The 24745-nt window shown below is 29.6% G+C and overlaps 2 protein-coding genes across 4 annotated transcripts in view; both read left to right on the forward strand.

Moving 5' to 3' along the window:
• The first annotated feature begins 17879 nt into the window (after positions 1-17879).
• Positions 17880-24745, forward strand: part of LOC114762088 (ankyrin repeat-containing protein At5g02620-like) — a 61040-nt gene continuing 54174 nt past the window's right edge. The window contains exon 1 of the mRNA XM_028951550.1: positions 17880-18157. The gene's annotated coding sequence lies outside the window, so the exon portion shown is untranslated. The remainder of the gene's footprint in view (positions 18158-24745) is intronic.
• On the forward strand, positions 18455-21891 carry LOC114762087 (uncharacterized). Of its 3 annotated transcripts, none has more exons than XM_028951545.1 (6): positions 18455-18520; positions 19440-19549; positions 19637-20116; positions 20250-20399; positions 20502-20917; positions 21107-21891. In XM_028951545.1, exons 2-6 carry the CDS (start codon positions 19444-19446, stop codon positions 21719-21721), a joined length of 1767 nt encoding a protein of 588 aa, XP_028807378.1. In that variant the 5' UTR covers positions 18455-18520; positions 19440-19443; the 3' UTR covers positions 21722-21891. The 3 variants fall into 3 exon arrangements, with proteins under 3 accessions (XP_028807378.1, XP_028807379.1, XP_028807380.1); XM_028951546.1 differs by having other exon boundaries at positions 18515-18595; XM_028951547.1 differs by lacking the exon at positions 18455-18520 and having other exon boundaries at positions 19086-19549; positions 19649-20116.

Here is a 24745-nt window from a genome sequence, read left to right on the forward strand (position 1 = left end):
TTTAAATTATTAATCATGTTATTTTAATTTATTTAGCAACTCATTAGAAAGTTAATGTATTAATTAACTAAATAAATGTTATAATGCACATATATTAATTTATAAAAATATTTAGATAAAATTTTTATATTCATTCTATCAAATCCTCTGATCACATATGGTCATTACAAAATTATCTGCACTGATTATTGATTGCACGTAATTTTCAATGGGTTAAAATGGTTGAATGGATAACTTATGCTATGTTTGGATGGAGATAAAATGAAGGAGGAAGGAAAACTAGGAGATAAATAGTTTTTCTTCTGTTTAGATCAGGGAAGAAAAGTGAGAGGAAAGAAAAGTTAGGAAGAAAATGAGGTAAGTCTCATAACCTATTTTCCTCTCAACTTTTCTCTCTATATATGAAGAGAAACTGAGAAGAAAATATATTTTTCCTCTCCACCCTTACATATGTTTTTTTAACAAAATAATACCTATTTATTTTTTTAATTTTTTTACTTTATTTATTATTACCAAGTCTTTCTTCTATGTTTGCCTGATTAAAAAATAAAATATCTAAAATTACAAAAATCCTTCTAAAATAAACTGAAAGGAAAAACAAGTAGAGTTGTTTATTTTAGTTTTTTTAGCATTACATTTCACAAAAATTTTTTTCTTTTTTCACAAAATTATTTGATAGTAAATATAATAACATGCTAATATATCTTTATCAAATAATTTGATTTTAAATTATGTGATTATGTTATGTAAATATGGCTTTTCATTATGATATTAATTTATTTTAATCAAGATATTTTGATATAACAGAAAGGATATTTTAGTCCTTCACATATTTACTCATTTTCTTTTCTTTCTGTTTTTTCTTGTCTATCCAAATATGAGAGGTGATAATATTTTCTCTTAATTTTCTCTTCTCTCCATTTTCTTTCTCTCAACTTTTCTTCCCATCCAAATGGAGGGTTAAGGAAACTCAATTAATTTTTTTAAAGACACAAATACCTAGAGTTATCAATCCCTAAATAAATTAAAAACAATACTTAGAACATACAAGTTGTTGTTGAAATAGTAAATAGTCTCATCCTGTAAGATGAAAAACACAAATTTGAATTTAATAGAAATTAGTTTCAAATTCAAAGTAACTTGAAGATACTTAGATTTATAGCCAAAAAAAAGAAGCAATACTTAGATTAAGTTCCTTATATATGTTAGCTTAAATTTTTCAATCATATATGACCATGTTTTTTATTTTTAAAATATTATTATTTTATTATAAGTCCGCATGAAAAAAATGACATATGACCACATGTAATTAGATGACTTGATATAATGAATATAAAAGCTTTACCTAAATATTTTTTATAAATTAATATGTGTGCATTATAATATTTCATTAATTAATTAATACCTCGACTTTTTAATGAGTTACTAAATAAATTAAAATAGCATGATTAATAATTTAAACATTAATATTTTAATTAATCACATAATATTGTTTATACTCATAATTTACTATTTTAAAAAATTAATTTTATTTAAATATACAAGTATATGAAATAATTAGTTTTTAATTACTGTGTGTGTGTGTGTGTGTGTGTGTGTGTGTGTGTGTGTGTGTGTAGCACGCGTACATGGTGACTAATTGGAGAAAAGCCGAAGGGAAAAGGGGAAAAAGGAAGCTGTTGGAGAGTTGATTTGAGGGGAGGCTATAATATAGGGAGAATTATAATAAGTTCCAATTAAAAAAAAATTACAAAACAAATTTTTAAAGGTTGTCATTCTCCACTCTAAAATTTATCATTATGGGATTGTTATTGAGACTTTTTAATAATTATTTTTTTTTATTTGGAAATTAATTGTAATTCTCCCTATAATATAAGTGGCAGAGGCTAGCCTGCCACTTTTTAATTAAAAAAATATCCAAAATAAAAGCAATTCAGAATTCGTTCTAAGTAAAATGTAGTAACTGTTGTAAATTAATTTTGCGTGTAGTATTTAAGGAAATAATTTTCATAGTGTAGCAGTTTAGTATTATGTTTTACTATTTATAGTATTTTCAGTCAAAAAAGCCTATCAGAATCCAACAAAAAATTATTTTATTAATATTTGTTAAGAGTCTCCTCGTCATGCTTGGAAGTATTATCATCCCAAGTACATGGACCATTATCATCCATCCAAGTATCCAATTTTTAACATTTGATATACTAATTTTGGGTGTGTTTGGATGAATCCAAACCGTGGTTTGGAAAAGTGATTCTGGAGAATAGATTCTCTGGAGAAAATAGATTCTGTGAAGAATAGATTTTGTAAAAAGTGATTCTGAGAAGTGAGAGTGTTTGGATAGTTGTTATCAAAAGTACTTTTTTTATATATACAAATTACTAAAAAAAAGACATAAGTTAATATGATAATTACAGAAAAATAGATTTTATGATATATTTTAATTTGAATGAATAAAATGTTAATAATATGTTTTTTTACCAACATAATTAATAATACATAAGATAATATAATTAATAATAATTAATGTGTATATATATTTATAAAATATAAGATTAAATATATTTATAAAAAATATGTTTATAAAAAAAATAACAAGATACAATCATATAGGCCCTCACACTCTCCCTTTTTCTTCCCAAAAGCAAAAAATTTTGCTTTTTTTCCAAACCATGGTTTTGGTTTTTGAAGGGGGTGTTTGGGTAAATTATTCCCCTCTGAAGTCCAGAGAAAGTTGAAAAGGACAAATTTCAATACAAATTTTTAAATCTTCCGTTTGCTCCAGAAAGCAAAACTCTGAATTAGCAAATTTGATAAAATGCATGAACTTGATAATCTGGGATGAGATGCCAATGGTATAACAATTTTGCATTGAAGCATTTGATAAAACACTTAAAGACATAATGCAGTGTAATCAAGTATTTGACAGAAAATAATGTATCCAAAAGGTAGAAGAAATACTATCATCACATCTATGCATATACTGCTTTATTTTTCACCTGACCGAACAACATGAGATTAACTTTATCTTGTTCAGAGGCTAACAAAGGAGAGTTAGAGTGGTTCTCAAGAGGCTACTAGATATTGATGATGAGAAAATTGGAGAAGCACATGATGGTGTTGCAGACATGATGGTGTTGTAGAGATTGAAATCTCACAGGAATTATTGCTACCAAATGATAATAACCCAATAGATGCAATTGTCAAATCAACATATGGTGGGATATTTCAAAATTTAACATTCAATGAGTATTTCAATTGAAATGGTTAATCATATCAATGATCATATGTACTCTATGCTACTCTACTCTATGCTTTCAAGGGGGGCATATGGGTTTCTAAGTTGTGATTCTGTTTGTAAGTCTACTAATAATGCTATAAGCTCTGATGATCTATATACTACTGAATTCTTAACAAAATTGACTCTTTTGGTTTGTCATCTCATAAATTAGTACTAAAAGTTGGGACACCATTAGGGTTTTGAGGAACATTGGTCAAGCAGGAGGTCTACACAATGGAATATGGCTTCGAATTTCTAAAGTTGGTAAATCAGTCATAGAAGCCATAACATTAAATGGTAGCAGACCAAACCAAAAGATGTTGATTCATAGGATGGATATGAATTCTTCATATAGTAGATGATCATTTCAGTTGCAGAGAAGCCAATTTCTTATCACCTTATCATTTGCTATGATGACAATTGATAAAAATCAAGGTCAATCTTTGCGTCAACATGAATTATATCTATGCAAGCCAGTTTCTACGCATGACAAATTATATATTATATTGTGTAGAGTACAATTAGCAGATGGATTATTGAAGATTGTGGTGAACAACAGTGATTCCGTTGGCAAGGAGAAAACAAAAAATATTGTGTGTAAGGAGGTTTTTAGAAATATCAATATAATGGACCGTGTAATTAATTACATGTAAGCCATTGTGGAATTTTGCGGCTTTATGTGTGCGCTTTATGATTATTGTTATTATTAAGCTTTTCATATCCTGCATAGAAATTTGAATGTCTGCTGCGGACTAATATTCTAAAATTTTAATAAAGAAGTAATATTTGTTTAAATGATTTGACACTAATAGTCTAAAATTTAGTAATGACAATTTTTATAAGATTTAATACTGATATTTTTAAAGTTGTGTTACTATTAATTTTAAAATATCAGCATCCAATTTCAGAACATTAATGTCAAATTTTAGTTTGTACTATTATTATTATTTTATTTCATGATATTTGGTCCTTTAAATAAAATATTATTTTTCCATTTGAATAAACTATTTTAATATAAATGATTATTTAAATTATGAGTGTCATATTTTTGCCACCAGGGAGTCAAATGTTTTTTGCCTGTAATGTTTTCTCTTCCAACTTTTGCCTGTAATGTTGATGAGTGTCAAATTGCAAAATGTAATGTAAAAAATTAATTAAGAGACCCTAGAAATTAATTAAGGATCTACGATCCTTTCCATAAATTTAGAATTATTTTTACAAATTGAAATTTTAAGTCGCAAAATTGTCATCAACAAAAAAATCAAAGTTGACTTTTTGTTTTTATAGCAAGCAAAACCATGGTTTGAAAAAAAGTAGCCAAACACCATATTTTTGCAAAATTACTTTTGAATTGAAAACCATAGTTTGGGATGAAGAAATAGATAAATATGAGAGATAAAGTAAATTGTTACTTTATATTCAGAATCAAATTGAATATCCAGTTAACTCTTATATTAAAGATGAGAGATAATATTAATTAATTATATTTTTTATGTACAATTTATATTTCAAAAACAAATATAAATTAAAATCTATTTTTTCTATAATTATCATATCAACTTACATCTTTTTTAGTAATTTATACATAAAAATGATTGTGATAACAACTAGTCAAACATTTTTACTTTACCAAAATCACTTTTTTTTTAAAAAAATCTATTCTTCCAAAATCTATTTTTCAGAAACTATAATTCACTATAGTTTGGTTTCATCTAAACATCCCCTTCATGTTTTCGGAATTTTGTTATTACTGGAGACACAAGTTCCTATGATATTTCCATTTTATCAATACTAGATTTTGCACTTGACTCAATTCTTTGGTTCGACAAATCTAATTTAAGAATTAATTACTGATTTTATAAATGAAAATATAATGTTAAAAATAAAGAAAAGCTGTGTATTATGTAACTTTATATTTTTTTAAAATTTTAAATATGTTTTAAAAATAAAAAAAGTTTATGGAATCAGATAATAAAACAAAAGGAGGTAAATATATTTTACTCAGAATCAAAATTATTTGAATACCCTCTGCATATCTAAGTTAATCTTCATGGTTTTCTCTTTTAAAAAAATAAAAGATAGCTAAAAATGATATTATGGCTTGTAAATGATTTGTATAGGTTGAATTTCTATATTTTTGACGCAATAATTTTCTATGTTTGTTTTTAAATATAGTAGAACCACAAAACAAACAAAAAAAAAACTTTCAACTACAACTTTAACGGCAATTCTAAAAAAACATTGTTGAAAGTTGCCATTGAATTTTGCTTTCAACGATGACTTATTTTGTAACCGCTAAAAAGTGTCAGTAACAATTGCTATCACAACGATCTTTTATTGTCACTAAAAACTTCTTTTTTTGACTGCTTAAATTTTTTTTAGTGACAACAATAGACGATAACTTTCAATAAGTTGTAATTTGAAACATTAAGTGTCGAGCTGGAAAAATAGAAATATTAAGTGTCAACTTCTCAAACTCGCAAATAATTGTGCAGAGAAGTGAATTTCTATTTTTTTTTTGAATTGGACTGATGGATATGTCATTTTTAAAAGTTACAATATAATATATTCTTTTGGTTCTTAATTTAAGAACAATTAATTAATTTAGATAGATTAAAAATAAATAAATTATTTTACTTTAATAAATATGGCATGATTTTTCTAAATTACTTTCATATAACATTAGATTATATATATTAGTTTAATAAATTAATTTTAAAAAATTATAAATATGAGAGATAAAATGAATAAAATCTTATATTTAGGACTAAAATTAATTTTTTAACTAGCTTATACATTTACGATTAGAGAAGTGCTTTCATTCTTAATATAGGATTCAATTAACTAATTTAAATATAATGTTAGTTAAACTAGTTAATATGATATTTTTTTAAAACACACTAAGTATCCTTCTTAATTCCCTTTTTTCCTTTCCTATTTGATTATTATTGAAGGAATATCAATAAGGTTAATTAAAAAACAAACTTAATAAATATATAAAATATATCTTATATATAAGACTAATATTAATTTATAATTAGATTTTATACTAAGAAGGTCTACATTTTGGCCCCAAAAAATACTAACATCTACATGTTACAGTAAAATTGATTAACTTAGTTAAACTCATTGAATTAGGGACGGACCGCAAAAAGTGACCTTACGTTGGTCAGTGGGGCCGGCCGAAAAAACAAATTGCTGACAAAGGCCATTGGGGAATGCGCACCACAGTACGCTGTTTTTTTGTTCTTTTGTGAAAATGTTGCTTTTCTTTTTTGTGGGTTTTATTTTTAATTACTATTCCCTCCGTTCCTTATTATAAGAGACATTTGATGCTTATAGCATGTTCTTAAATATAAGAGACACTTAAAAGTTGTCTCTACTTTTTTGTGTTGATTTCCTATTTTATCTATATTTATTGTCTCCAACTCACACTCTCTCTCCCTCCCACTTCTCTTTCTTTTAATAATTTAATTGTTCTCTCTCATGCTCTCTCTCCTTATTAATGAGGGTATTTTTGAAAAAAAAAATTATACTTTTTACACATTAATTGTTCTTAACTAATTTTAACTGTTTTTTTATCAACGTAATTCGGTTATTCGTCTCTTATAATAAGGAACGGAGGGAGTATATGCTTGCCGGCAAGTTTGACCACACATCATCAATGATTTCGAATTGCTACTTTTTAACTCGTAATGAAAGTAGAGGGCCCATTTTATTCACGAAAGTGTTGTTTGGCTCAACGAGGGGAGGCGAGGGGAGGCGAGGCGAGGAATTTTAATATTATTTTGTTTGGATTTATAAAAAAAGAAGGGATGGGAGGGGAAAATATTTTAATATGAATAATTTTGTTCTTATTTTATTTAAGATATGGGTATAATGGTCACAATATGACAAAATATGGGCATAATAATCACAACATGACAAAATATGGGCATAATGGCCACAACATGACAAAATATTGCCCTTCCCCTCCAAATCCTCCCAATTTTGGAGGGGAGGTTGAGGACGGGAGGGGAGGGAAAATTTTTTAAAATTTTCCCTCCCCTCCTAAATTTGTGTATTGCCAAACAAGAAAAAATAATTAAATCCCTCCCCTTCCCTCCCTTCCTTCAAAAATCCCTTATACCAAGCACAGCACAAGGGTTAGGGTAAAAATTTGTTTCAGCAAGTTGTCACTAAAATATATTAGGTATTTGGAAGTTTTCTGGGTTTAATGTTATTCTAACAGTTTTCAAGTTATAATACTTTTGTTGGCCATTATTTAAATTAAGTTTAAGTATTATTTAACTGAATATATTGAGTTAACGAGTTGACATGTCATTCACGTTATTTTTGTTAAGGTGCAAAATGAGTTTGATCACCGTTGCTTTTCATTATACTATGTTAAGAAATAAGGAAAAACTATATTGCAGGTACTTATACTTTTTTTTAATTTTAATTTGGTACCTATGTGTTTTTTTTGTTCTTAACTAAATCTTTATTTTTCTTCTATTAACATCATTAATCCTTATGTAAAGACTAAAAATATCAATAGAACAAAGTTATAAGAGCTAATGTTGCTAAAAAGATAAAATTAAATGTTTAATTAAAGAGAAAAAAACACATAGGTACCAAATTAAAAATTGAGAGAAAGTATAGGTACCTTCAATATGATTTTCCCAAGAAATAAAATCTAAACCCTTTGTTGAAGACTTGACAATTTATATCTACAAGATAATGAAAAATAAGTGAAAAACGTATGATGGAAAGTCGTACCTAGTGTATGCAACATGGATAACAAGAGAATAATATATATAAGCTTTTCAGTACGTACTATCATCCTACTATTTTTATTTTAATTTAATTTATCTCATAATTCTAAGAGGTCTTTTTTTTAATACAAATTACTCACTTTTGAAAACTCAATACTTCCAATTAATTAAAAAAAGTTTTAAAAAAATACTCCTCCGGTCTTAATTATAAGACCCAATTGACTTATTTGAGGAGATTAAGGAAGTAAGTTAAGTTGGTTATTTATAATAAATAAGTGTTGTCATTCCTAAAATATCCTTGCTAATTAAGTATATTGGCTAAAACTATCATTATTAGAAGGATTATCTTGAAAAAAAATGCATAAATATAAGAGACAAAATGGATTGGGGTTTTATAATTAGGACCAAATAAAAAGTCAAATGGGGTCTTAATAAGAACCGGAGGAGTATAAATTTAGGAGACAAAATATATTAGAGTCTTATACGACCTCCGGTTTTAATTATAAGACATCGTTTATAAATTACAAATAAGGTCTTATAATTAGAATTAGACCTAATATTTAGTATGAAGAGAGTATTTTATTTTTTATTTTGAAAATTCAAACGCAAGAGCAAATTGTCTTGATTTTTGGTCCCATCGTTTCACACACACATTATTATTCTTCTAATTGGCAAAAAAATATCACTGTCTCTCAGTTCAATTCCCGTTGACGACCATGGAGACTTTGAACAGTTACGCTATCTTCTAGATGGAATTTAAAATAGTACTTGAGAAAATGCATTTTTTTTTTTAATAACACGCACACCCACCCCGACTCCAATAAGTTATTAAATTTATTCAAAGTTTGACATATTCAACATAATTGGTGTTAATGGAAAAAGTTAATATTATTATTGAGCAAATAAAATTTATAAGCAATATATGTAATTAATATCTCGATCCTACTTATAGGGAAGGATGTTTTAGTAATATCATTAGATACATGATTACTTTTTTTTTCACAAATTTCTTCTTCTATACCCCATCAAATGTTGGTGGATGTTTCCAAGACTTTGGTATCCTATTTAATTTAAAGTATGTATATTTAACAAGATAAAATCAAAAAATTATTAAATTTTAAAAGAGAGGGAGAGATAATAAATTTTAAAATTTTCTTCAATTTTAATAAATCATATTGAAAATAGGGAAAATCCTAATTAAATCCTCTTTAAAATATTAAAATTCAAATTGAGGTTTGTATTTTAATAAATTTCTAATTAGGCTAAGACGCCTTATTAGGGATTTTTGAATAATATCAAAATACTAAAATGTCCTTTTGTAATTTAAAATAATATTATTTTGAAAACAAAAAAAAATAAATCATAAAAACGTGACATTATATAGTATTTATTTATTAAAAAAAAAGTCGTGCATAAGAAAATTTGAACATACTAAGATTAGAAAATCGATAATGCATAATATAACATTTTATACTAACTCTAATATATTGGTAAAATTTATGGGAACATCGATTTTTTTCCCATAATGGGAACAAGGATCTTTTAGTTACCTGATTCTAACTCTATTAAATTAATAATTTTTTGAAGAAATTTTTTTTCTTATAGTTAAAAAATCAGAGTCTTAATGTATTAATAGATTTTAGCATCAAATTTGTCATTTCTTTCTTAATTGCTTTGCTATATCTATCATATAGATGTTCTTGTCATGTTACATTTTATAATCTCATTGCTAAAATTCATACTAGAAATTGATATGAACTTGTACTAAAAATCTAAATAATTTTTCTAAGATTTGATGGGACAGATAAAATAATATGAACTGATTAATATAAATTTATAAAAAAAAGCATTTTAGCCTTTTAACTATATATGGACACTAATGCAAGAATGCATGAATCCGATACATCATCTAGCAGCATTTGGGGAAAAAAAAAAAGAAACTAGGTCATAAATTAATTGGTGCAATTACCAACTTGCTAATTTAAAGAGGCATTTTAGTCTTTTAACCCTATTAAAAAATTTCTAATAAGACTTCTTGGCTTAATTAGAGATTTGTTAAAAATATAGGTTTTAACTTGAATTTTGATATTTTAATTGGATTTAATTGGGATTCTCCCTTGAAAATAACTCATAAATGAAATCATAATATTTAAAAAGCTAATGTATATTTTTAGTCCTTTAACTTTATATAAAATTTTATTTTGGTCCCTTAATTTTAAAAAATAAACTTTTACTCCTCTAATCCTAAAACTGTTAATAAAAAATAATGATATTAAACTCTTAAATACTGATAAAACATTATGAAATACTAACATATTAAATTTAATATTCAAAAGAACTATGATTGTTACAAAAAATTTCCATTTAAGACTAACAATTTTGAGGTTAAAGAACTAAAAATTTACTTTTTTAAATAAAAGGACTAAATTGAAACCTTACATAAAGTTAGAAGACTAAATGTATATTTTAGCCTATTTAAAATAGTGGGATGGGGATGATGAGGTTGGGATGATGTCGCAAGACACTGTCCTTCTTTTCTCTTTTATTCCTCCGGTCTTAAATATAAGACCCTTATATTTTATAAGGATCTTATATTTAGGACCGGAGGAGTAATTAGTTATGAAATTATTACAATTTTTATCTCTGTTTTTTTCCTCTTATGATATAACTGTATAACTGTAGAGATCTCATTTTTCCTATATACCAACTTATTCAAATTCTGGTAAAAAAAAACTTATTCAAAAAAACTAAAAGGAAAAAAAAATAAAGATGCTCAATTGTATGGCTATAATACTTTGTGATGGCTAATTCTTAATGATAAACTTAGGGGGACTTGGATTCCCTCCACTACCCTTCCCATCCTCTTTCCCTCCACTACCTTCTTTTTCTCTTTACAACTATTGGATCAATATTCCAATAGTCCAGATTTAACATCTTATAAAAATAATATCATTAAAAAAATAAATAAATAAATTTAAAACTGTTAAAATATGGTTTGAACAGTTCACAATTGTAATAAAAAATTGAAAAAAATTTGCTCTATAATAACAATCTGTAGTTATGAACTGTTCGGATTAGATTTTAACAGTTTAAATTTATTTATTTATTTTTTATCATAATATTTATTTTTATAAAATGTTATAAAATATTAAATTTAGACCATTGTAGTTTTGATCTAATGACTATGAAGAGAAAAGAAAGATAATAGAAGAGAAGAGGATGGAAAAGACAGTGGAGAAAATCCAATTCCAACTCTGGAATGATCACCAGATGAATGCGGGCGAAATATCACATCGTCCAAAAGAGCAAAGTCTGGGGAAAAAAAAAAAAGAACAAAGTTCAGCATCTCTCAGCCACAGCGTCCCAATATGATCCATCATATTAATCTAAAAGCTCAGATATGTCACATCATCCTGCTATTAAAAATTGAAAATAAATCTAACTAATACTATAAAGGGAAAATGACAATAAAATACCACCTGAATTTCAAAAAGATAAATAAGGCACCTGAATAAGCAAAATGACATATAGGGGACTGGGTACCAATCTGGAATTCAGATTTTTGGCCAAAAGACCAAAATGCCCTGTCTGAAAGTGAGAGGAAGGAGAGAGGAAGACACTGATGAAATACGAGAAGGAGAGAGGAGGAAGACGCTGATCGGCTGATGAAATCGGGAAGAAGAGAGGAAGGAGAGAGGAAGACACTGATTTTCGATGGGTTCCCACAGCTTAAAATGTTATTGCCTAGCATTTCTCTAAAAAAATTTGGTTCTGTCTCTGTTCTTCACATAAAACCATTTTCAGAGAATGTGAAGCTGTGGGAAAGATGAACCTGTGGGAAAGATGAAGCGAAAATCAGAAAACAATGGCAAGCAATTACGTAACGTAACTGCTGTCATATGCCTGCTGGTTTTTAGTAAATCCCACTACATGAATGGTAAATTTCACTATACATGTAGTTAATTATGAAAGTTAATAGTTCAATGTTTATTGTAACGTACTTCAAATGCACGTTCACTGAATGATTTATTTATGCTTATAAGTTGCCTTTCCGGTGAAAACAGGTTTACAAAACCCATTGAAGAAGTAGTCACTTTCACTATAAAAGTTGTAAATCCCAGTATATGTTTTGTAAAATTCAACGTGAAATTTTATTGGTTTTTACAAACAAGTTGTTTATCTCCTGAAAACATGTTGCAAAACCCATTAACAAAGTAGTCACTTTCACTACAAAAGTTGTAAATCACAATATGTATTTTGTAAAATTCATAATTAATTACATGTATAGTGAAATTTACAACCACTATAGTGAAAATGACCACTTCTTAAATGGCTTTTGCAACCAGTTTTCAGGGGATGGGCAACTTGTTTCTAAAAACCAATAAAATTCCATACTGAATTTTACAAAACACACAATGATATTTACAACTTTTATAGTGAAAATGACCACTTTTTAAATGGCTTTTGCAACCAGTTTTCAGGGGATGGGTAACTTGTTTCTAAAAACCAATAAAATTCCATACTGAATTTTACAAAACATAGAGTGATATTTACAACTTTTGTAGTAAAAATTACCACTTCTTAAATGAGTTTTGCAACCTCTTTTCAGGGGATGAACAACTTGTTTCTAAAAATCAATAAAATTTCGCGCTGAATTTTACAAAACACACAGTGATATTTACAACTTTTATAGTGAAAATGACCACTTCTTAAGTGACTTTTGCAACCAGTTTTCAAGGGATGGGCAACTTGTTTGTAAAAACCAATAAAATTTCACGTTGAATTTTACAAAACATATACTGGGATTTACAACTTTTATAGTGAAAGTGACTACTTCTTCAATGGGTTTTGTAAACCTGTTTTCACCGGAAAGGCAACTTATAAGCATAAATAAATCATTCAGTGAACGTGCATTTGAAGTACGTCACAATAAACATTGAACTATTAACTTTCATAATTAACTATATGTATAGTGAAATTTACCATTCACGTAGTGGGATTTACCAAAAACCAGCAGGCATATGACAGCAGTTATGTTACGTAATTGCTTGCCATTGTTTTCTGATTTCCGCTTCGGTTCACTCCCTCTCTCACTACAAATCCTCTTTCCCACAACCAAAATCAACAATCTCTACAGAATGGTGATGCGAAGGAGTAAGATAATAGCATTTTCAACATTCTTCTTTCCTTCTTCCCGCATTTCATCAGCGTCGGTCTTCCTCTCTCCTTTCTCTCACTGCGTTGGTCTTCCTCTCTCCTTTCTCTCACTTTTAGCATCTGTCTTCCCGCATTTCATCAGGGCATTTTGGTCTTTTGGCCGAAAATATGAATTCCAGATTGGTACCCAGTGCCCTATTTGTCATTTTGCTTATTCAGGTGCCTTATTTGTCTTTTTGAAATTCAAGTGGTATTTTATTGTCATTTTCCTTACTATAAAATTGCTGAGTAGTTTTGAATTATTTTTCAAACTTTGATCAGAGTGAAACATCTAATTTCTTGAATCCATTTATTTTAATTGTAAAGTTTATTAGGAATTTAACTACTACAAATTGAGTCAAATAGAATCATAAAGAAAGACATAAATTCTGCGTTCAAGTATTTTAATTAAAAAATTTAAAAATAAAATACTTGATGAAGTTTTGTTACTTTTTATGACTCGATCTGTATCATACTGAACTAAGATAAATTAAAAATATATATAAATATTTTATGGTTAAGTTTTTTTAATCTTTTATAGTCATCTCGGTAAGTCTGGAGTTTGGACTTCTAATAAATCCTCCAGATGAGAAAAACTGGATATTCCATGCTAAAAAAATCCTAGTTTATTTGGACGTTGGTAAAAAAGTTTATACTATGATTAAGATTTATTTCTAATTTTTAATTTAATAGCATCATCACGTGACACAATGCAAGCCGTTAGATTAATTTCCACGGCTGGGATTTGGACGCTGAGGGACGCTGGGCCAAGAAGACGCTGGGAGTATCCTCTTCGGCTCTTTCGGCGAAGGTCAAGGGAGGAGAGTGAAAGCAGGCCCTACCACATTTGTCGTTTCCCACACTTTTTTCTGAAGCTTCGCTGCATTTCACTCACATGTTTTCTAGTCTTTGTGGAAGGATTTAGTCACGGGAGAATTATAACAAGATCTTTAAAAAAATAATTATTAAAAATTTTTTAACAACAATTTAAATAGTATGTAATGATAAGTTTTAGAATAAAAAATGATAATTTTTGAGATCTGTTTAATAATTTTATTTTTTTGGATTTCATTGTATTTCGTTTTAGTTTTTATTACTACTTTCCTCCTTGATATAATATTTATTTTGCAATATAAATTGTATTACAATTTAATAATGGGAAACAGTATTACTTTTATTATTTTTTATGCCAAAAAAGCTACTCTCTTTTGTGTTAGTAGCCACCAATATATTAGGATAAATATTTGAAGAGGGAGTTTAGTTGCCCAAATGATACTCAGGGGTTTTTAGAGAAAACCAAATCATGATTTTAAAAATAATTTTATCATATATAAAGTAAATATGTGAGAAAAATTTTATCTTAACGTGGATTCATGTAATTTTTTTAAAGTGATTTTGGGATATCCTAAACAACCCCGTCAATCCGAATTGGGTTAAACTCCAATTAGTTAAAATTTTAAGGTAAGACAGATCGGTATGCGTGCTAGGTGTTTTAGGTTATGGGGTGTTTGAAAACATTCCAGAAATACTTTTTAAAAATAGTTTTTCATAAATCGAGACATATTTTTTTACATATTTATTTTGTATATCATAAAATCACTTTTAAAATTATAATTTGGTTTTTTTTCATAAAGTTGTTGTTACAAGAATGTAAACACTAAAGCCAAATGACTGTGGCCGTACTCTAATAATTTAGCACATTGTGGTGGGACTTTATAGAGTTGATGGGGTGGTTTGTGCAGTTTCTTCAATCTCATCAATGATTTCGAATTGCGATTTTTATGAACTCCGAACGGAAGTAGAGGGCACAATTTATTCACAAAAGTGTTTACAATTAAGGGTTAGGGTAAAATTTGTTTCAAAAATTGTCACTAAAAAATATTAGGTATTTGGAAGTTTTTGTAGGTCAATATAATTCTAAAAATTTTCAAATTATAATAATTTTGTTCCGGATATAATTTAAGTTATAAGTTCACATGTTATTCACATTATTTTTGTTAAGGTGCAAAATGAGTTTGATCACGGTTACTTTTCAATAAACTATGTTAAAAAAAATAAAATCTAAATCATTTGTTGAAGATTTGACAATCTATATCTACGAGATAATGAAAAATAAGTGAAAAAGGTATCACGGAGAGAGTCGTGCGTAGTGTATTCAACATTGATAACGAGAGAATAATATATATAGGCTTTTCAGTACATATTATCATCCTATTATTTTTATTTTTATTTAATTTATCTCATAATTCTAAGAGGTCCCTTTTTTTTTATACAAATTACTCACTTATGGAAACTCAAAACGTCCAGTTAATAAAAGAGTTTAAGAAAAAATATAAATGTAAGAGATAAAATATATTAGGATCTTACGTTTAAGACGATAAAAATATAATATTTTTTATTTTCAAAATTCAAAGGCAAGAGCAAATTGTCTTGGTTTTTGGTCCAAACTTTTCTCACTCACATAATTATTCTTCTAATTGACAAAAAAGATCACCATCTCACTTCTGTTCCCGTTGACTACCGTGGAGACTTTAAACAGTTACTCCATCTTCTAGATGAGTGGATTATATGCTTTTAGTTTTTTAAATTTAAATACTACCTGGTATCTTTAATATAAGACATAATTCACTGATTTGAGAAAATACAGTATTTTTTTAATAACAAACACAACCAACCCAACTCCAATTAGTTATTAAATTTATTCAAAGTTTGATATATATATATATATATTCACATAATCGGTTTTCATGGAAAAAGTTAATCTTATTATTGAGCAAATAAAATTTATAAGCAATATATGTATATAATCTCTTGATCTTATCTATAAAATAGAGATAGAATGATTTTTGTAATAATTATAAGACACATCATTATTTTATTTTCACAAATTTCTTCTTCTATACCCCATCAAATGTTGGTGGGTGTTTCTAAGATTTTGGTATCCTATTTAAAATATGTATATTCAACAAGGTAAAATTGAAAAATTATTAAATTTTTAGAGAGAGGGAGAGACAATAAATTTTAAGATTTTCTTTAATTTTAATAAGTCAAATTGAAAATGAGTCATAGATGAAACGATAATATTTAAAATGGTGAGATGGGGACGGGTTTGGGATGACGTCCCAATACACAGCCCTTCTTTTCTTTAATTTTTTTTCAGTCAAGACTTGAAATAGGCATCTCAAAGACATCCCAAAATCCTGCAGTTATGAAATTATTGCAATTTTTGTCTTTCTTTTTTTTCTTCCTCTTATGATATACTCTTCTGATCCTAAAATGGGTTTTATATTTAGAACTGGAAGGAGTAATCGTATAACAGTGGAGATCTCGTTTTTCCTATATATATCAACTTATTAAGAAAAACTAAAAAAAGTAAAGATGCTTAATTGTATGACTATAATACATTGTGATGGCTAGTTTTTAATGATAAGCTTTAGGATGGTCATCGGATGAACACGGTTGAAATATCACATCCTCCAAGAGAACAAAGTCCGCCAAAAAAAAAAAGAAAGGAAAAAAGAACAAAGTTCAGCACTCTCAGCGGCAGCATCCCTCAGGGTCTCTAAGCGTCCTAATATGATCCGTCAGATTAATTTAAGAGGCCATAATATGCCACATCATCCTGCTATTAAAAATTAAATATAAATCTAACTGATGCTATAAAATTTTTAAGTAGCTTTGAACTATTTTTTTCAAATTTTTTTCAGAGTGAAACACCTAATTTCTTAAATCTACTTATTTGAACGGTAAAGTTTATTAGGAATCCAGCTGATATAAATTGAGTCAAATAGAACCATAGAGAGAGGTGAAGTTCTGCCCTCAAGTATTTTAACTAAAAATTTAAAAAAATAAAATACTTGGTATTATTTTACAACTCTCTGTGTCCTGTCTAACTCGATCTATATTAGATTTAACTGTAATAAATCCAAAAAATTATATATATAAATATTTCATGATTAAGTTTTTTCATCTTTTATAGTCATCTCGAAGTTTGGAGTTTGAACTTCTCATAAATCCTCTAGTTAAAATGAGGAAGATGAGAAAAACCGGATATCTCATGCTAGAATAATCTTAGTTTAGAGCTGGTAAAAAATTTTATACCATGATTAAGATTTATTTCTAAATTTTAATAGCGTCATCATGTGGCTCAATTTGATTTGTTAGATTCATTTCCACGGCTGGGATTCGGACGCCGAGGGAAGAGGACGCTGAGAGGATCTTCTTCCGCGAAGGTCAAGTGAGGAGAGCGAAAGCAGCCCCTACCCCATTTGTCGTTTCCCCTGCCTTTTTCTGAAGCTTCTCTGCATTTCACTTCCATGTCTCCTATGGTTTGTGGAAGGATATAGTTTTTATTATACTTCTTCTTTTAATATTACTTTCTTTCGATTTTAATTATAAGACTTTATTTATAAATTATAAACAAAATCTTATACTATTATCATAAATATTTAAAGAGAGAGTTTTATTGTCCAAATGATATCATTTAACTTAGATAATTAGATAAAAACTAACCGATATTTTTAAAAATAATTTTATGGTATATAAAATAAACATGTGAGAAGATTTTTGTTTTAATTTGTGGGGAAATATATTTTTTTAAAAGTGATTTTGGGCATCCCAAAAACTCCATCATTCCGAGTTAGGTTGAACTCCAATTAGTTAAAAGTAAGACGGATCAGGATGCATACTGGGTGGTTTAATAATAAAAGGAAGAGACATTTAATATTGTTCTTCGCAAAGTTGTTGTTATTATAGGAAAATAAGCAGTAAAGCCAAATGACTGTGGCCGTACTCTAATAATTTAACACATATTGGTAGGACTTTACAGAGTTGATGGGGTGCTTTGTGATTGATTCTTATATTTGCTTCCTTCCACCTTCTCTGACGAACCAGACGGCCTTCAGATCCATCACCACTGCCCTACTTTCCGGTAATTTATTCCAATCTCTCTCTCTCTCTGGAAATAACCAAGCTTCTTGTTTCTCTCTTGTTACTGTTATTATTTTAACTCAGTCCAATTAGAAGAAGGTGAATGATCTAAAACTCTGAAGCTTTTCTGAACTTGCTTTCAGTGTTCACTCCTTGCAATTTCTCTCTGATGCGTTGGCTAGTTTATGTGTTTCACAGAGAGAGAGATTATAGAGTGATGATAATGTTTTAATTTGAAGTTTGGTGAATCTGTGTGTTTGTGTTTAGAATCAGGTGGGAATTAGATGGCGAACTCGTCCGAAGTTGAATCACTAGAGAGACAGAGGAGTTTTTGCTTGTGCTTGCCCACACACAGGATCCACACGTAAATTTACTATCCTATCCTCTTCTTCTTCATTCTTCCCGGTCATGTTGATAAGTTAGAGAGAGAGTCTCAAAAGTAAGTTCCAGCTTCTGAATCATTATCTGCTTGTATAGTCTCTCTCCTCCCGCTGTTTTCATTCACGAGGTTTTAATTAATTTCATAAGGGGGAGTATTATTTTATTTATAGACAATTTATTTCATCTTAATATAAAATATAATTTTTTTTTCCCAATTGAACATTAGTTTTAGACAGCACGCCAACAGCGATCCACTCTTCTTAGGAGTGTATGATGTTAGCATGCTGACGTCATGGCATAACCATTGATAAGGCTCTGGTAGGCCTCCTCTCTTTATTTGACGCTTGTACCCAGGAAATATTTTATAGAAACTTTTTAATTACACTCTATTTCTTAATTTTTTTCTCTATATTTTCCATTATTTTTTTATCACTTTTTAGTTACATTCTAGAGTAATTTTGAATTTTAAGAAGCTCCTACTTAACAAGTCTATTTTTTTTTTTTAAAGTTTTGAGGAAGTATATATTTAATTAATTTATAAATCAGAACAATCTAGAAGACTCATATATATACACAAAAATGCAAACTATTTTCATTTTTTGAGATAAAGGTCTGATATCATTGGTCAAAAGAATTACAAAAAGGCATCTCTTGGTTCACAAAAAAGATGTTACGGGGCATCTATACGATAAATAGGAGAAGCGAAGTAGTTGTTAGCTTTATGGTTCAAGAGTTTCACAGAACCAAAACTTCATTAGCCAATCCTTGATAGCAGTAAAAAGCGTTTTGTTCCTTACATGCCATAAGTAGCTCCAAGCATAACGTAACCAAGGTTATCCTCCAACGTTAGTTTTAGAGGCAAATTAATTTTTGAACACAGACATACTGTGCTTTCTTGACAGAGAAATGGCCGTAGCAGATGAAAGTTCTGTGACTATACAGGCGCAAGAACTTCAAAGGGTTGCTTCAGCTCAGTTTAGAAGGCCTAACCTTAATCTTATAGATCACACACGTATGATCTCTCTCTCTCTCTCTCTAATTTGTTTCCATTTATATGACAACCTATATAACAATGTTTCCGTTGATTAACTTGTTTCAGAGGAACGAAGAGATAAATACCTAAGGTTTTGTGTTCCACTTCACAAAGCAGCACTGAAAGGTGATTGGAAAGTAGCAAAGGATATCTTAGATCAAGACCGGAGTCTAGCTTGTGCCGCCATAACCAGGGGGTGGTCGACAGTACTCCATGTGGCTGCCGGAGCGAATCATGTTCACTTTGTGGATGAGCTAGTGAAGGAAATGCACCCAGAAGACTTGGAATTGCAAGATGTGACTGGGAACACTGCGTTCAGCATCGCTGCAGCAACTGGGAATCTAGAGATTGTTGAGATCATGAAGAGAAAAAACAAAAACTTGCCACTGATAAGGGGCGGTCAAGGAACCACTCCTCTTCATATGGCGGCTTTACAAGGACAAAGTGACATGGCTTGGCATCTTTGTCCAGAAACTATTCCGTTTTTTCATGATCATACTGATTGGATAGTATTGCTCTTCTGCTGTGTCAACAATGAAATCTACGGTAAGAATATTACACAAGCATGAACAAAAATACTAGGCTGTAAAATTTGAAGTGTGATATGTATCATATACATACCTTGTGTCAATCATGTACCAATCATATATATGACTTATTTTATGTATTCATTTTGCAGATTTAGCCTTGAAGTGTCTAGAGATAAACCAAGATCTAGCTTTTGAGAGAGATGAGTCAACCAATGAGACAATATTGCATATATTGGCTCGAAAGCCTTTGAGTTCTATTTGCCAAAGTCAGCGATATAGAAAGCGGTTCATGAAGTCCTGTAAGTGTCCATGATCACAAATTACGGATGATATATAATTATGATAAAGTGGTTTTACGATACATACAAATTGTGTTTTGACGATCAAATTGTGTTTCACAGGTTTTAGGCAAACTCAACAACTTCAACTAGTAAAATACTTGTGGAGTATATTCCTTAAACAAGATGATGCAATGATTATAGGCAACATAAGAGAACCTTCACCAGTAATATTTAATGCCGTAGAAGTTGGAAATTTTGAGTTTCTAGCGGAGCTTATAAGTACCTATCCTGATTTAATATGGGAAGTTGATGAAAGAAATCGAAGCATAATTCATGTTGCAGTTTTGCGTCGTTATGCTGATATCTTCAATCTCATACATGATATTGGCCCGATCAAAGATTTCATCGTATGTTTTGAGGATACTAGAGATAAAGACAACTTATTGCATATGGCAGCAAGATTGGCACCATCAGATCGATTAAACTTAGTTTCTGGAGCAGCTTTCCAAATGACCCTTGAATTATTATGGTTCGAGGTACAATATTATACTATCAACAATATTTAAGTCTATCTTATAAGATGGATTACACAAGTACTTATTACTTTTGATGCATTCTTGTATATTGTAGAAAATAAACAACGACTTGTGATAATAGTGCAATTTGTTATAAATTGTATATATTTTATATTGATATTGATAGCATATTATATTTTGACATGGCAGGAGGTGAAGAAGATAATGCCACCATCATGTATAGAGAAGAAGAATGCAAAAGACTTGACTCCTCAGCAACTATTCACAGAGGAACACAAAAACCTGCTAAAAGAAGCAGAATCATGGATGAAGAAAAGAGCAGAACAATGCATGGTTGTTTCTACTCTTATTACTACCGGAGTGTTTACAGCTGCATTCAGTATACCTGGGGGTATTAATGACAATTCAGGAAATCCTAATTACTTGAAAAAATCATCATTCCTGATATTTGCCATATCTGATGCAGCTGCAATGATCTCATCCTCAACTTCCATACTAATTTTTTTGTCCATTCTCATCTCACGCTATGCAGAAGAGGATTTTCGCAAGTCATTACCCTTGAAGCTCATATCTGGATTGGTTGCTTTGTTTATCTCTATAATAAGCATGATGATAGCATTTGGTAGTGCCTTTTTCATCATGTATTGTCATGGCTCAAAGTGGGTTCCTAACTTCATTTCTGCACTTGCTTTTATACCCATACCCTTGTTTGCATTTCTGCTATTCCCACTGTGGTCTGATATACTTTATTGGACCTACTTTTGTAGGAGTCTTTTTCGTCCTAGTAGGCATATGCTTTACTAGGAAGATAATTAAGTGGCTGTCATTACTGAGTCATGGATCTCTTCTTGTAATTAATGTATTTATGTAGTGTGAGTCTTGAGAATTCACTGGCCTATTGAGGTATTTATATATATCCTCTCTCACTTCATGATTGTACATGTCTTTCTTTTGATTGCAAAAATTGTAGTCGAGCCAAGGTCCATCAAAGATATTCTAAACTTCAGTATAATATGTCATTGTTCCTCATTTCATTTCTCTGGCCTACTTTTTGATAGCAATAACGAAGGAACAAATTAAGACTTTTAATTTTCAGGATATGCTTTTATCTTACAATTTACGGTCAAATAATTGAATAAAGGCTTCAATCCATTGTCTATGAAGGATTATATAATGTGGGTTGGACTCCGGTTAACAATATTTCAAACAAGGGCAAAAACATGGTATGCGTGGTCCCTATTGCTTCCTTTAAATATGGCTGTGCTATTATTTTACGTTCTTCCAGCCCCTCCATTATTCTTTTGTCGTATTCTTATTGCTTGCATCAAATATCTATATGCGCATTGAGTGCTCTCCCCACCGCTCTCCCACTTCTTCCATCCTTTTTTACAAGATATTTCTATTTTTCATTGAATCAAGTAGAATCTACTAATTTTTCTTTCGTCTTTCTTGGAAATGAGACAAAGAACACGGTTTAGCGCGCACAAGGAAGAATGATAGAAGTCAAGGATTGTAGTGGTACTAGCCGATAGTGGAGTTACTTTGAAGCTAGTTAATAAGTTTATTTTGAGTCTAAATATAGGAGTTTAATTTAATCTATTTTATTTTTCAAATTTATAAAATTTTGACCCAATTATTCAGATTAATTATATATATTAAAGGTAGCTTGGTTTCAGTATTGGGTAGTTTTCATTGAAAATGGTTAAAGAGGATATCTTAAAAAACCAACACTGCGCATTTTTTTATAAATAATTAACAGTTTTTTTTTTTTTGTTGTTGTAAGAAACGTTAGTGACATGGTCTTTATTCGTCACACAAATGATGCGCTGCGCACGTGCACAGAGAAAAAGAAAGAGAACCAGAAAACTCAATAATTAGAGCAAGGAATAACGGTAATCCCCTTTTTGTGGTGTCAGAGTGATGATATATTAGAAAGGTGTAATCTAGCTAATTAAGGGTGGTTTGGTTAAATGCCATTACAAATATATAATGGTAATTCTCATTCCATTATCATAAATGGCCAATTTAGTTAGGTTGAATGATAATAAAAATGGATTATATACTCCTAAAAAGAATTGTACATTTTTTCTTCACGTCTATTTTTAGGAGGCCTCCTATGTGAATACTCATTGTAGGCTCGCAATTATTTGTTGAATGTCTATTTTATCCTCTGTGAAAAGATAATAAACATATGATTCAAGCCTCGGTTGGTATAAATGAAGGAAAGGAGTCCTAGCTATTTTATGCCACGAAAATTAAAACGTGTAATGTCTAATTATATCTATGTAATCACTGCTAAAAAAAAAAATCTACTGCCTCAGCTAGCTTTTTAAAAAAGAAATCCCTTATTGTCTTCAGTCCTAATTTCAACCATGAAGGAAAAAGGCAACTCTCTGGCATTCTTGGTTTTCACTTTGTTTCCAAATTTGGTAAATATTTAGGTCAATATACGGATCTTGGAAAGGATAAATCAGTATTATGCAAGGATATTCTGGATAAAGTAGATTCAAAATTTCAAGTTTGGCGTGCCCGTCTGCTTTCTCAAGCAGGTAGACTAACCCTGATTAAATCTGTCATTTCCTCTGTGTTGGTCTACCCCCTTTCTTGTTATAAGCTTCCTTGGCACATAGCTCATGTAATTGATATGAAAATAGCAAACTTCTTTTGGGGTTTTCATAACAACAGGAAAAATATTCACTGGTTAGCATGGGATAAGATCTCTCTTCCTAAGCATGAGGGTTGCCTTGGCGTCAAAAAAACAAGAGTCTTCAACAAAGCCTTACTTGCAAAGCATATTTGGCGTTTGTTTGTAGCTGAAAAAGACTCCCCATTTTCTTTAGTTATAAAACCCAAATATGTTTCTGAGAAAGATGAAGGAATGCTAGTTTCGCAATCTACAGAATCACAGATGTGGAAAAATATTAGTACTGTTAAAGAATTAATCCTTGATAATCTAGGATGGAAATTGGGAAGTGGTTCACAAGTCAACCTCTATAGCCGCCTTTGGTGGCCTTCGCAGTGTGTTCGCCCATTGACAATAACATCAGTGGGTGACTTATTACTACACAATCAGGGACGTTTGGAATGTGAAACTCCTCAAAATCCTTTACGACAGAACCACAGTAGATAAGATTCTTCACACATTTTCAGTGCTCCAATGTAATGATGAATTAATATGGGCAGGTAATTGTAGTGGTAAGTACTCAGTGACATATGGTTAGAAAACTCTGGTAAGTACTCATCTCATATCTCATGTTGCTTTGTTCATTTGGAAACTCTTGCACCATGCCATACCTATCAAAGATATCATAATTCGATGTCAAATAAATGTGGATCCCAATTGTCCATTTGGCCGTCCAACAGTAGAAACCAGAGAACATCTGTTTCTACTTTGTCCATGGTCTAGAGCTCTATGGTTTAGATCACATTTATCTCTCAAATTTGATACTGATCGAATAATTTCTCTAGATATGTGGCTACATAACTCACTCTCCTGTGAATTTAGGAAAGTTTTATGTGTACCCTTCACATGTCTTGGATTGGCTTTATTACAATCTTTTTTTCTTGATTGCAAAATATATCATCTATTTTCTTAAATAGTACTACTTCCGGTCCTTAATATAAGACCTTATTTAACTTTTATTTTAGTCTTAAATATAAGACCTCAATCTACTTTGTTTCTCATATTTATTCATTTTTTTAAGGCAGTCCTTTTAATAATAGTAGTTCTAACCGATACAATTGATTAGTAAGGATATTTTAAAAAATACAACGCTTATTTATAACAAATAACTAATTTAACTTATTTATTTTGATATATTCAAACTA

The sequence above is a fragment of the Neltuma alba genome, unplaced genomic scaffold (assembly GCF_004799145.2).
Source record: "Neltuma alba isolate B1F8T4 unplaced genomic scaffold, ASM479914v2 tig00011188_pilon, whole genome shotgun sequence".
Taxonomy (NCBI): domain Eukaryota; kingdom Viridiplantae; phylum Streptophyta; class Magnoliopsida; order Fabales; family Fabaceae; genus Neltuma; species Neltuma alba.